Source organism: Tamandua tetradactyla, chromosome 1, assembly GCF_023851605.1.
Source record: "Tamandua tetradactyla isolate mTamTet1 chromosome 1, mTamTet1.pri, whole genome shotgun sequence".
NCBI lineage: Eukaryota > Metazoa > Chordata > Mammalia > Pilosa > Myrmecophagidae > Tamandua > Tamandua tetradactyla.
In genome coordinates, this window is record NC_135327.1 from 191,762,336 (window position 1) to 191,777,526 (window position 15,191).

Below are 15,191 nucleotides of genomic sequence, written 5' to 3' on the forward strand. Positions count from 1 at the left end.
AAGGTTTTCTAAATGTTTAGGTTTTTTTTTTCTTCTTTTGAAACTTAATATCATAAAGCTGTCTGGTAGGATATAACACTGTGACTGCAGTTCAAGTGGGTACTTATAGAAATCATCGATAATGGCTTCTTGAAAACTAAATGAAGAGAGGGTTATTATTAACACCACAGACTGCTAGATGTTATTCTAGGGTTTTGAGAGACGTTAGTAAACAAAATGAAAGAAAATAAAAGAAGAAATCACTGACCTATTGAGCATCGGGTATCAGGAAAGGAGTGGGGTTGAGGGGGGAAAAGAAAATAGATAATAAATATAACAAACAAGCTGATTGCATGCTATATAAAGGGAGGAATATGCTTTGGAAAAAATACTAGAGAAGGGAAGAGGCAGAGTAGGGTATAAGTCTAAGTAAGATTAACCAGGTAGTGGTTTGGAGTTTTGTACCCCAGGAAAATGGGCTCTTAGCCTTCATCCAGTCCTGTGGTTGTCAACCCATTGTAAATAGGACCTTCTGAATGAGGTTACTTCAATTAAGGGGTGGCCCAACTGAGTCAGGATGGGGCTTAATTTTATGAGTAGAGGTCTTTTTGAAAAGGCCAGAGCGAGAGAGAGAGAGAGAGAGAGAGAGAGAGAGAGAGGCCAGGGGAACAGCTAGAAGAGAAAGAAGATGCCACCATGTGCCTTGCCATATGACACAAAAGCCAAGGAACCCCAAGGATCACTGGCAGTCAGCCCCAGGATGCTATAGTGTTCAAGGAGAAAGCATCACCTTGCAGATGCCTTGACTCTGTATTCCTCCTAGTGTCAAAATCCTGGACCAATAAATTCCCATTGTGTAAGGTAACCCATTTTATGGTATTCACGGTTTTTGTTTTGTTTTCTTTTAAGCAGCTAAGAAACGAAAACAGACAGAGAGGGCCTCTATGAGGATATGCTATTGGAGGCAAGATTAAAAGATGAGGGAGCGAAGTTAGCCTTGGGGCTATCTGCAAGAAATATTTTACAGACAAAGGCAACAGTCAAGGCAAAGGCACTAAAACATGAGCGCCTGATATATTTGCGTGCCAGCTAGGTCAGCGTGCTGGACTAGAAAGAGGAGTGGAATGGACTATAGGGCAGGGGGTGATGGGAGAGTAATAGGTGATAAAATTATACAGGGAATCAGGGCTCAATCTTGATTTCTTCTATTCTTTTGTTTTTTTCTTAAGACTTTGTCATTTATTTTTAAACAACTATGTGCAAAATATTTTTTTCTAATATAAACTGCTTTTTTTTTTTAAAGTCCACAGGAATGGTCAGACATCTATCCAGAGTGATATTTACTTTGTTTCCAAGTTTGAATTCAGATCAAAATCTAACTACTGTTATAGGCAATAAGAACAGTGTGGCATTTCCTTGCTACACAGGGCAGAAAACACCTTATTACCGCAGAGATGAACTTCTGACTATCAAATATACACAAACTGCATCTCTACCCAGTGTGAGAGAAAAAGGAAAGGGAAAATTAGTTTGTGTAAGTATTGATATAAATGCATTCAATAACTCTAGCCCTATTGTAAAGGAATTTTAACATCTCTACCACGGAACAAAAACATTAACAAACATCTTTCTTCCCAGAAAATAGCTGATATCTTCACAGAAAAAGACACATATAAGCTTCAAATTGTTCTTCAGGTGGGTGAGAATGATCTACCATTATTTATACTTGTTCACAGTGCTTGATTTGTCATCCATCTCTAGGCTGGAATTGTGAGCATAAAAATAATCAACATTTTCCACCACCTGCAGAACATCATCTGCACTTTTAGCTCATTTCCTCAGTGTTTCCTGCAGAGGTTCCATCTGCTTTACATACCTTATTTCTCTACACGTGATTAACGCTGCTTATGCCTCCCGGAGGTACATACATAGCTGGCATTATGGAATGCCTCAAACTATCACACAGTTCACTGCGGTAAAATGGTTGTTGTAATATTAGGGTCTAAGTTACAAAGATTCTTGTGATGTTCACACAATAAGTATTTGGAAAGAACAAAAATATGTGGCAGCATTTTTTCTAATAAATTTAAACGATGTCATCAGGATCATAACTATTGAGAAAACCTGTAAATAAAATAATGGTCTATAAATTTACGTCTTTAAGATTAACGTTTCTACCTGGAAAATTAATGGAATTTTCAAGTAAATGCTCTTACAAATGGCTAAAAAAACGGTATTATGATGTGTCTTTCTACCTGAAAGTTTTATGATTTTTGGAAATTAATTCATACTTTAAATAATTGGGAATGTTAACTATTTAATGAATTATTTTGTGAATTATTTAGTAAATTGGGCATACCTCTTAAAATGACCAATATTTGCTCAATTATTACATTTTTGAATATGGGTATACATGAACTAAAGGAGGTCTTAAGTATTTAATATGAAATATTCCTGAAGAAAACACCCAGCTTAAGAAATATAATATCACAGAATCAAAGCTTATATATATTCCTGTTCTCCTTTCTCATTCTTTAATATTACTTGAATTTGGTCTTATCACACACAATAATAGTTTTATAGTTATTACTTTTGTTTGTACCTTTTTATCGATATTTAATTGTTCTTAAATCTTTAGAAATGGCTTCATATGGTACATGCCTCTCAAACTTAAATTCTTCAGTAAATATCCTGATTTTGGAATTGGTACCTATTGATATATAGTTCTACTGAATTCATTTATAAAGATTTCATAGTAAACAATTGTATGACCATGGGTCAGTTTACTTTTCCACTCTTCCTTAATGGATTTTAGGATTTTTTAAAAAATGTATTTGCTAATAAACAATAATTTTAATACATTTTTTGAACAAGTATTCAACAACTCCTCTGGGGTATATACCTGGAAATAGTACTTAATACATGAATTATTGCCAGATTGCTCGACAAAGTAATTACCACTAGTATGTTCACAGAATTGTTTGTACACTTTAGATAGATTGTTTGGTATATGAATATATCTCAGTAAAATGGTTTTTTTAAAAAAAGTAATTACTGCAAGCAGGCTATGAAGTCTAGGCATTTTAGAAGTCTAGGTGTTTCACATCATCAACAATTCTGGATGGAGTAAAAATTTTAAATGTTCACCTATCTGATGAATGTGAAATACAATCTTGTAATTTATTTTGAATCTCCCTGATTTTCGTCAAGATGTACATCCCCAAATATTGATTGCCCGTTTGATTTCCCCATCTGAAAACTGCCTGTTAATATCTTTTACCCATTTTTTCTTTTGAATAATTTGTATTTCTGCTACTATTTGCAGAAGATCTTTGTATGTCTAGATACTAATCTTTGTCAGTTATATGTCTTACAAAGATCAGTCCTGTGACTTAACTTTTCACATGGTTTATGGTATTTTGATTAGAAAAAGGGGCTTGATTTTTTTTTTATTGTACAGTATAACATATATACAAAACAAAGAAATAAAAGAGCAATAGTTTTCAAAGCACTCTTCAACAAGTAGTTACAGGACAAATCCCAGAGTTTGTCATGGGGTACTATATGATCCTTTCAGATTTTTCCTTCTAGCTGCTCTAGAATATAGGAGACTAGAGGGCTTAATTTTTTTTTTTTTATCATCACAATCAACTTTTTTCCTTCTTTTTTTGTGAAAAATAACATATATACAAAAAAGCTATAAATTTCAAAGACAGCACCACAAGTAGTTGGAGAACGTATTTCAGAGTTTGACATGGGTTACTATATCACAATTTTAGGTTTTTACTTATAGCTGCTCTAAAATACTGGAGTCTCTTCACCTTTTTGACAAAGTATTTGAAGTGCAGAAGCATTTGATTTTGAGGAGTTCCCATCTATTTTTTTCTTTTGTTGCTTGTGCTTTGGGTGTAAAGTTTAGGAAAATACTTCTTATTACTAAGTCTTGTAGATGTTTCCCTACATTTTCTTCTAGAAGCTTTATGGTGCTAGTTCTTATATTTAACTGTTTGATCCACTTTGAGTTAATTTTTGTATAGGGTATAAGATAGGGATTCTCTTTCCTTCTCTTGGCTATTGATATCCAGTTCTTCCATGCCCAATTATTGAAAAGACTATTTTGTCCTGTTCAGAGGATGTGGGGGCCTTGTCAAAAATCAATTGACCGTAGATTTGGTGGTCCATTTCTGCATTCTTGATTCAATTCCATTGATCAATGCTTCCATCTTTATGCTAGCACCATGCTGTTTTGATCACTGTGGCTTTATAACAGGTTTTAAAGTCAGGGAGTGTTAATCCTCCCACTTTGTTCTTGTTTTTTTAGGATGCTTGTCACTATTTGGGGTCTTTTTTCCTTCTAAATGAATTTGGTGGATAGCTTTTCCAAATCTTCAAAGTAGGTTATTGGAATTTTGATTGCTACTGTCTTGAATTTGTAGATCAATTTGGGGAGAATTGACATTTTAACTCTGTTTAGTCTTTGTGTCCATGAGCAGGAAATATCTTTCCACCTATTTAGATCTCCTCTGATTTCTTTTCAGTGTCATGTAGTTTTCTTTGTACTAGTCCTTTACATCCCTAGTTAGGTTCATTTCTAAGTACTTGATTCTTTTAATTGCTATTTTGAATGGAATTTTTTTCTTAACTGACTCCTCAGGTCATTGCTTGTGTATAGAAATGCTACTGATTTTTGCACGTTAATTTTATATCCCCCCACCTTGCTGAATTTGTTTATTAGCTCAAGTAACTTTGCTGTGTATTTCTCAGGATTTTCCAAGTATAGTATCATATCATCTACAAATAATGAGAGTTTTACTTCTTCCTTTCCAATTTGGATACCTTTTATTTCTTTGTCCTTCCTGATTGCACTACCTAGAACTTCTAGCACAATGTTGAATAACAGTGGTGACAGTGGGCGCACTTGTCTTGTACCTGATCTTAGGGGGAAGCTTTCAGTCTCTCTCCATTGAGCATGATGCTGGTTATCGGATTTTCATTTAGTCCCTTTATTGTATCGAAGTAGTTACCTTTGATTCCTATCTTTTGGAGTGTTTTTTATCAGAAAAGGATGCTGAATTTTGTTGAATGCTTTTTCAGCATCAATCAAGATGATCATGTGATTTTTCCCTTTCGATTTGTTAATGTGCTATGTTACATTAAGGGTTTAATTTTAATATAAACATTTGTACCCATCTTTTTCACTAAAGTGTTTTCCTTTATGGCTTTTTTTCTCCATCTTTTGAGGGTCAACGTTCCCATTAGTCTTTGGTCTATCTAAAATTGATTTTTAGGTATGGGGAAAGACAGGGATTTAATTTCAGTTTTTCAAAATGGATAAACAAATTGCAAATTTCTCACTGATTTCTAATGCCAGTTCTAATTTAAAACAATTTTCCATATAGATTTTGTTTTGTGTTTCTTTGTTGTTGTTATTACATTATTTTAATTTGATATGTCTATGACAAACCTATTTTAGTAGTGACTTCTGGTAAGCCAATTCTCTCTATACCATTCTTTTTCAAGAATGTCTTGGAATATTAAGAATTACTGATTGCATATGTACAATGGAATGATTTCTAAATGTTGTGTTAGTTAATTTTTTTTAATTAATAAAAAAAAAGAATGTCTAGGAATCCTTGGATTGTGTCACTTTTGTGCAAATTCTTGAGTCAGCAGCTCAACTCCACTTAAACACACACTAATGCAAATTCTTGGAGTTTTGATTTGAAATTGCATTTAATTTATAGATTAATTTTAAGATAATTGATATCTTTATGATATCATACCCCTGATTCTGATATATGTCTTCATTTCTGTGACTCTTCTTTAATATTGCTTAATAAAATTTCATGTTTTTCACCACAAAGTTCTTTTGGGATTGTATTTTACCGATTATTGGGTTTTATTATGTATAACTATTTTAAAAATTTTATTTTCCTCATTATTTGTTATTGGAAATGCAATTGCTTTATGTATATTGTCTTATATTGAGCAATATTTATGGATTTAAAGGTGTTTCTCTATTAGTTATGAAAAAATGTTATCATTCTTCTATCCAATTCTTACAATTTTTATTATTAATATTTTGTTTTACTTCTCTTATCACCATAGCTAAGACCTCTAGCACAATGTGGAATAGAAGTGATTGCAACTATTTCCTTTTTCTGATGAAAGGAAAAGACTCTACTATTACATAATTAATTATAATTTATATCCTTTATCATATTCTAGATTTTTCATTTATAATTTGTTGCTGAGTTCTTTTTCTCAACCTTAATAAGGGAGTAAAATTTATGTTTGTATAATAATTCTATTGGAACTATCCTGTGTTTGATCCTCACATATTTTTTTAATGAAATGTTTGCATTAATGGATTATATTAATTTTTACATTAAACTATCTTTGCTTTACTAAGATACACCTAAATCCCACTTGATTATGCTACATAATTCTTTTAATGTATTGTTAGATTTGGTTTACTGGTTTGTTTTTTTTTTTGAGAACTTTTGCATCTACAATCATATGGGATATTGTGCTACAATTTTCTTTTCTTGTGTTATCTTTTTCTGGCTTTGATTTGAGAGTGATATTGATCATAGTATAGGGGGTATTCCATCTTCTTCAATTTTTTTGAGAGAGTTTGACCAGGGTTGCTATTAATTCTTCCTGGAATATTTGGTAAAATTCACCAATAAAGCCATGTGGGCCTAGGCTTTTCTTTGTTTGGAGATTTTTGATGACTGATTCAATCTCTTTATTGTAATTGGTCTGTTGAGAGCTTCTGTTTGTTCAAGAGTCAATAAAGGTTATTTTCGTGTTTCTAGAAACTAAATCATTTTATCTAAGTTGTCTAATTTGTTGGCATACAGTTGTTCATAGTTACTCTTATGATCCTTATTATTTCTATACAGTCTTTAGTAATTTTCCCCTTTCATTTCTGATTTCAGTGATTTACATCCTCTCTCTTTTTATTCTTTGTCAATCCAGCTAAGGTGTGCCAATTTTATTAATCTTTTCAAAGAATCAACTTTTGGTTTTGTAAATATGATTGTTTTGTTCTTCTTTTTTAAATTCTCTATTCCATTTATTTCTGCTCTAGTCCTTTTTATTTCCTTTCTTCTGCTCATTTTCAGTTTAGTTTTCTCTTCTTCCTTTTAGTCCTCCCAGGTATACAGTTAGTTCTTTGAGCTCTTTCTTCTTTCAATGTAAGCATGTAGGGCTATAAATTTCCCTCTGAACATTGCCTTTGCTGCATCCCATAGGTTTTGATATGGTGTATTGTCTTTTTTATTCATTTCAAGATATTTCCTAATTTATCTTAGAATTTCTTCTTTAGCCCATTGATTGTTGTTTCACTTCTATATATTTGTGGATTTTTCAGTTCTCCATCTGTTGATTTCTAGCTTCATTACATTGTGGTTAGAGAAGATGCTTTGTATAATTTTAGCATTTAAAAGTTTATTGACAGTTATTTTGTGACCTATCATCTCCACGTTTGTAACATCCACACCCATGACCATGCTCTATACCTTTTAGCCCATATATAATTTTATATCTCTGTAATCTTGTACTTCATTATTCCAAATGCTTCAATTTTCAATACATCCAGATGCTACTCCCTTATTTCTGTCCACTAACTCCTTTTGTCTCCAAGGTATTTGGTCTGAGAAACAAGAATGATGAAATTGCACTTCTCATCTTTCCCCTCTTCATGTGGTTCTTCCCTATTCACTTGTTAAGATTCAGTGCAAGTGGCACGTCTACCAGGTTGGCCTATGATCTTCTATAGCTGGTTTTATGGACTTTCCACACGGACCCACTGCGCCATGTACATATCTCTGTTTTAGCAGTTGCTTATAATTTGTGATTCTGTGCCTGATGTTCTGTCATCTACACTGAAGAACAAGCTGTTGGAGGACAAAATGTAGTCTTCATCTTTGTGTCCCCAGAGCCTAGCACAATGCTGAAACAGATCAGGAACTTAATAAATGGTTTGTGAATGCATACGTGATTGAATTATAGTAAAATACCAGAGAAATTTTCTTTAGGTGATAGGTTATACATTGTTGTCATTTGTTTTAAGTTTTGAAATAAAATATTTATTAGTACTATAGCATTTAATTCAAGTTTCCTCTTCATATTTTGCTCATTGTTGCTGTTCAGTTGTGATTGATTGAGCCAGAAAAATAGCCATTAAAGACTTTTATGTCCATAGATATTCATAGAGTTATTGAGGTGCAGTTTATAATATAAAGGAGAAATTTAAGGATATATACATGTGTTTTCAAGGGTGAAAACCTGTGAGTTTTATCCAACAGATTAAGGCTTATCTGTATTATAGAAAATCTTAGTTGAAGCATAAATTGTAATTCAATACTCATTGTATTACTATAAGACTGAAAGACTCAACAGCATCCTTAAAGAATAACTACAAAAAGTAATAGTACAGCTAAGGCATTTGGGCAATAAGTGTATGTTGGGCACACAGGGTCTAATAATTTTTATATACCATTTTAAATTTAGTTGGTTCCAATATTCCCTTCTTTTATCAAAATCATTTCATAGTGAATGTAAATAAAGATTTAAAAGGTTCTCAGGTTCAGAAAATGGGCAGAATTAAAAGGATGATATTGTTTGAAAAGTGAAAATATCACTGAAAATCATATACAGGTGTACAGGACACAAAAATTTTCTTCATTGACGTCAGCTCAGATTGTACCTTCATTAAAATATGCTGTATATAGACATACTCAATAATATGAACTTCAGATTGTACATGTATAACATAAAAGACTCAGTAAACAGTCATGTGGATGATTAACAAACTGGTTATATCTGGGAGAAATTACTCTTTGCTTTTCTACAGTGGTCATTTCCTGGCTTCCTCAGTCCCTGGGCACAGCTGCAGCCATGCAAACAATTGAGTCATTATGAAGTGAATTACTTGAGAATTACAGATAGGATAAGAATATGAGGTCACTGGTATAGGTACTAGAGGAACTTTTCTAATAAATTTGCATCAAAGTAACTAAGCTAGGTGATCTTGAGGACCCTGTTATTGCCAATAAGAATTAAGTGTTTCCACAGAGTATTCCCCATGCACCCTGATTTTTGAAGCATATCTTTATCACAGCTGTATTTAAAACAACATACAACACAGCAATTTTCATACGTGATTATCTGATGAAATAGATACCAAGTTCTCACTAATCACAAAGAGCAGTTGCATAAAATAATAATCCAAAGGAAGTTAGTTTATCAATTGCTTTTTTTGTGAAAATGTAACAGAGGCAAAAATTTAGAAGTACACACAGTTTGCAGAAGTATAGACAGCTCTTTCTCTTTGCATTTCATACATATCTGATATTGAATATTATGTAAACATAATGTGAATTTGGGGATAGGATTCTTAATTTTTCCACTTATGATACTAGCAAAGGAAAATCTATTCATCCTAACCACCTTCTTTCTTCTACATGCTGGATACCTGCAAAATTGTTCATATCCATTTGTCACTTAAGATTTAATAGCACCAAAGGAGCCATGGCAATGTATGATATGAGACCATTAAAAAATAATTACCAAAATGCATCAACAGTAACTGTTTTTATGCCATCAAAATAGACTTACATGTACATATTACATTGTACAATTCATAATTACCATAGAAATTGTCTTAAAATGCCACGATACTGTAAAATATATGTTGAATCTTACCTAAAACATGTACACATATATAATTTTTTCCATTTCCACATATCTCTGAAATATAATTTTATTAAAGCTAAGAATAATATGTCAAAATATAAGGTACAACATGCTACTTCTCTGATTGAAACCCAATGCGAGTGGTTTTCCATCTCACCTTAAGTACAAACCAAATCCCTTGGTATAATGTGTAAAACTCTACTGGTCATGCCCTCCCCACCACCACATTGCATCTCTAACCTTATCCCTACTATACTCTCCTCTTTCACTCACTGGCCTTTTTTGTATACCCTAACCATGCCAGGAATATTCTAAAATTAAAACATTTGCATTTATATTTCTTCTATCTGAAATACTTTGCCCTAGGCATTCACATGATTTTCTTTGTAACTTCCTTATTGATTCAGATATTACCTTCTCAGAGAGACCTTCTGTAGTCTCCTCTGTATTAAAAAAAATTGTAATCTGCCTTTATACTGAATTCCAAACCCATTGCATATCCCTCCCTTCCCTGATTTAGAATTTCTCTTTACCATTATCACTTGCTAATTTTATATTTTTTCCATTCTTTTTTATTGTTACAATTTATCTGTTCTTCTCTGCTAGAATAAAGAATGTAAGCTCTAAAAATCTATGAATCCTTTTAAAATTGTGGTACCTTAATGCCTCAATCCATGCCTGTCATATAGTAGGAACTTAGTAATACTTATAGAATGAATGAGTGGGCTATAAAGTGAATATAAAGATGATATTGTACAGAGGTTTGGTACTGAAATGTGTGCGATAGGAGGAGTGGAAGTAAACTTTAGACCCAAGAAGTCATTAGAATAAGAATTTAGACACTCATGACTAACATTTGTTTAATGTTTTTAAATTATTAAAGTTGTATACAACCAGACCATAAATGGGTAACTATTTTGTTTTGCTTCTGTAGGTTAATATTTGCCTTTATGAACATTAGCTCATATATCCTTAGTTTAGGATCCTTTAAAGAAGAGATCAGATTAGAATGGTATTCCATCATGAGTTAAATAGTTCTAGAGGACTGCTCCAGGACAAGGCTCCTGATGAGGATTTGTGGGGGGGGGAAAAATGTAAGTAGTGTCAGACAGATGAGAATTCTATGCCAGAGGCTGATTGTAACAGAAAAGAGATAAATTTAACCTAATTAAATTAATGGATCTTTAATTAGGTGAAAGTAAATCTGCAGGTCTGGATATAAAAGACAATCAGTTTGCTGTCAGAATCACGTTAGAAAGTGACAGAATTACTAAAATATGTAGTAATTCTTTGCTGTGTCAGAAGAGCTAACAGATGGTAGTTCCAATCAGGCCAAAGGTAAAACCAGAAAAGTATCCTTTAGAAAATATATTACCATAGGGGACAACATAACCGAATTTGTTTTAATGACCTACAAAGAGCAAGTTAGAATATTTAATATCGAGGCATATTGTTATAAATGAAGGGAAATTAGAGCCGAGAAGAATGAAGTGACTGGTCCAGAGTTTCTCGGGTTAGTCATGGCAAAGCCAGAACTTGAACCAAAAATATTTTACAGTTCTTATGTCAAGCACTTTTGTTGAACTTATTTTTTTGTTAAACCATGCTTTTATTCAGTTAGCATTTTTTGAATGCCTACGATACATCAATCACTGTTTCAAAAACTGTGGGCACAGATTGGAAACAATCCCTGCCTTAATGAATCTTACCTTCTAATATGGGAAGACAGACATAAAATGAATAATTAAATGATGTGCTATGTCAGAGATGAAGGCTGCAGAGAAAAACAAAGCAAGGAAGGGAGATGGAGCAAAGGAAGAGTTAACATCTGAATAAAGATGAGGAGGTGAAGGCATGGACTGTATGGATATCTGAGTCAAGAAGGCACCAAGTGCAAAGTCTCCAAGGTGGGTGCATGCCTGGCATATTTGAGGAAGGCAAGGTCAATGTGACTGGAGCAAAATGAACAAGGATGGGGTAGGAGGCATCAGGGAATACAGACAATGAACAGCCAGATCAGAAAGGATGATCTTTGGCTATTTTAAGGGCTTGAATTTTATCCTGTACAAGACTGAGTGTTGTGATAGAGCTTTGAAGGCAGCATCAGAATCTAACGTATTTTACCAGGCTCATTTTCACTTCTGTGTTGAGAGTAACTATGGAGCTGCGAGGGCGGAAAGCAGGGACTGTTTAGAAGTTATAGTGGCAATCCAGGTGAGAGGAGGTGGTGGCTTTCACTAGGGTAGTTGTGGTAGAGTGTGGAGTAGGGAATAGTCAGATTCTGAATGTATACTGAAGGTAACACAGACAGGATTCATTGCCAGATTGGATGATGAGTGTAGAAGAAAAAGAGGAGTTAATGGTAATTACAAGGTTTTTATCTCCAGTGAAAGGAAGAATGGAGTTACCTTTTATTCAAATAAAGGAAATGATATGACAGGCAAGTTCAGGGAGTCTCCTTCAATCTATGTCTCTCTTTCTCTCTCAATCTCTTTTTCCCCCCACTTTGCAGTTTATCTGTTTAAAAAAACTATGGTTTGATTATGGTTTCCCACAGCATGGATTTTGCTGATTGCTTCCCTTAGGGTCATTTAGCATGTTCCCCTTTCCCTGGTCTTTCCTGGAAATTGGTAGTTATTTTATAAGCTTGGTCAAAACCATAGTTGATTTTTGTCCACACTACCTCACGTGTAGTCTTGTGTACTCCCTTTAGCAGGTGCATCATCTCTGCTTTCACTTTTGGTTTTATTAGCAGCCATTGATAATCATGGTTTAGATCCTACTAATCTATTAGGAGTTACAAAATTATGACATTCTAATTATATCATTTAGTCTTCATTTATGAGCCAACATATTTCCAAGAAAGGGAATAATCAAACACCAGGGGTTACATTACAGTTTATATAGGAAAGACAGAGCAAATAATTGATTCTTTGCCTTTGTTGACAAATATTCAAAATAATGAAATAGTTATTTCATCACTTAGCATCTTTCAAAAGTAATTTTTTTTTCTTTGAATGGACTCATGGTTTAGATGTACTTGATGTGTTTTAATTCATTGCAGGACATTCTTATGGATGTTCAAATTGCCCCTTCTTTAGCCAAGAGGAGCCTTTTCAATTTGGTCCTGAGGGTTTTTGGACAGCCCTCAGTCTTCAATAGCTTATTTGTTTCTCGTGCAACAATATTTTCCAGGCTCATCTTGCACATTTCCAGCCCTTGAATTAGTCAGTTCTCCAGGGAGCCCAGTTTGCTCTTAATGGAAAATGACACTTAGTGACCACAATCTGGTGCCTCATTTTGGGTTTTTTTCAATTGACCATAGGAGATGTATGTGTATGTATATAAATATTTTAAATTTTATTAATTTTATTTTTTTAAGATGACATTATATGAATTCATAGTTGTGCTTCTAAATCAAATTCAGAAGAGCTTTGAACTGCAGCTATCCTATATCTGCTTTTCTTTTTTTTTACACTGAAAAATCTTGAGTCCAGACACCAACATAATTACTCATATTACCACACTTGTATAGAAAATTTTCATAACATAGAGAATACAATACCTAATCTTGCCTGACAGGTCAGAGTGGAAAGAGCATTTGTGGAGAGGATGAGGATGCATATTCTGATTAGAGCAAAGAGAGTGTGCAAAGACACGGAGGTTTGAAAACGAATAAGTCATTTAGGAAAGAGCAAATATTTTTATCCTGAAGGAGTGATGGGCCACAGAGTTAGAAAAAGGTGAAAGCATAATAGGCTTCATATTCAATGCTAAGGCCATATTATTAAAATAACAATAAGCTATTTTATTGTTGCTGCTTTTGTTTTCAGGATTCATTGTGCATATGTTTTTAATAAAAATATCATTTCTTTACTTTGTCCAAATAAGTAGAACTGAAGTCTGAGAAAAGGCCAGGGATTACTTGAAGGATTGTTCTCCATATCTCTGGTCTACAGCAGTTTAGTTAAAACATCAGATAAAATATAACTCAATTATTTTCTGACATTTGAAGAAACTGGTGCATGTTAATGACCCATTGTCTTTGTCATTTCTCTATCCACAGAGGACAAAGTGTGGACCGTAGTGTCTCATGACTTGCAGATGCAGACAACTGTGGTAGGCTACAACCCTGACAAATACTCGGTGACACAGCTCATTTACAGTGCCTCCATGGACCAGATCAGCGCCATCACCAGCAGCGCCGAGTATTGTGAGCAGTACGTCTCCTATTTCTGCAAGATGTCGAGGCTGTTGAACACCCCAGGTAGGCTGACAATGGAATGTTACTTTTAATTAGGATCTCAGCTGGTGCTTGGAATTACCTAAACAATCCAACAGGTGCAGGCATATAGTTTATCATCTTAGAGTCCAGTCTTCAGTGTGCCAGCAGATGCAAGTAAGTATAGTATGATGATAACTTGCTTGTTTACTAGCAAACGAAGCTAAAAAGTGTGATTTTTAAAAATGATGTTATTTTAAACCTAACAGTATTTAAAGATGATGTATGTACATATATGTGTGTGTGAGTGTTTCTGGCACTTACTTATCAGTTGCTGCTTTGGAGCAAAAGTTTATCAGAGCTGCTTGTGAACTTTCAGGTGATTCCTTTGGAGTTCTTCAGTTGTCTTTAATGTAAAGATGAAAGTATTCTAAGGCTGTCTGCAGATAAATAGCATATGGTAGAATTTGTGGTCTGTGTTTATCTAACTGTATCTGTCTCCAGAAGCCTAACCTGAATTTTTTTTTCCCCCAATGATGGCTTACTCTTAGCAAGCTTTATATTTTGTGCATGTGTGGTGTTAGGGGTATAGAGAATAGATAAGTTCCAGAGGATATATTGGAAATATCTTTACTGCAAAAAAAAAAAACTTAATATGCTCTAGGAATTCTCGATAATAAATTCTAGGTGATGGCACAAAGTAAACTAAAGATCTTTGGTGGATGCTGTAACATAATGGAGATAAGCATGTGTATTGAGTCAGAGAAACATGAGTTCACACTCTGTCCTCACCACTCCCTAGGTGTGTGACTTTGAGGGAGTTCATTGAACTCTTTAGCCTCAGTTTCCAGTTCTTTTTCAGTGAAACAGGGATCAGAATGCCCATCTCAGGGTGTTTGTGAGAATTTAATGAGGTAATAAATGAAGCACTTACTATAGGGTATGATGTATTTGGAGATTTAATAAATGGCAGGTAACATATTGGTTTCTTTGTTAATATTAAGCACCTTTAGAAGTGGTATTCTGCTAAGTCATAAGACAAATGAGTAGGCTAATTGATGCTTGAAATCAGTATTGTGTTGGAGCCCTTAATGCAGGGAATGGCTTACAGAAGAGTGATAAGCTGAACGCTATGTGATATTTTCAAGATAGGAGTGCCTACTATGTACAAAGCCTTGCATGAGAATCCATTCATATATAATCTAGGGGCTCTAAGAAATTAAAATCTGTAAATTATGAAAACAGTTGATTCAGACAATAAGTATCTCCATTGTTTGGAGAATGA

General features: G+C 33.9%; 1 protein-coding gene across 1 annotated transcript in view; it reads left to right on the top strand.

Moving 5' to 3' along the window:
* The window catches only part of CNTNAP2 (contactin associated protein 2), a 1,376,829-nt gene that overhangs the window by 626,323 nt on the left and 735,315 nt on the right, over positions 1-15,191 (top strand). The window contains exon 11 of the mRNA XM_077159101.1: positions 13,751-13,951. Coding sequence (XP_077015216.1) covers positions 13,751-13,951 — 201 coding nt within the window. The remainder of the gene's footprint in view (positions 1-13,750; positions 13,952-15,191) is intronic.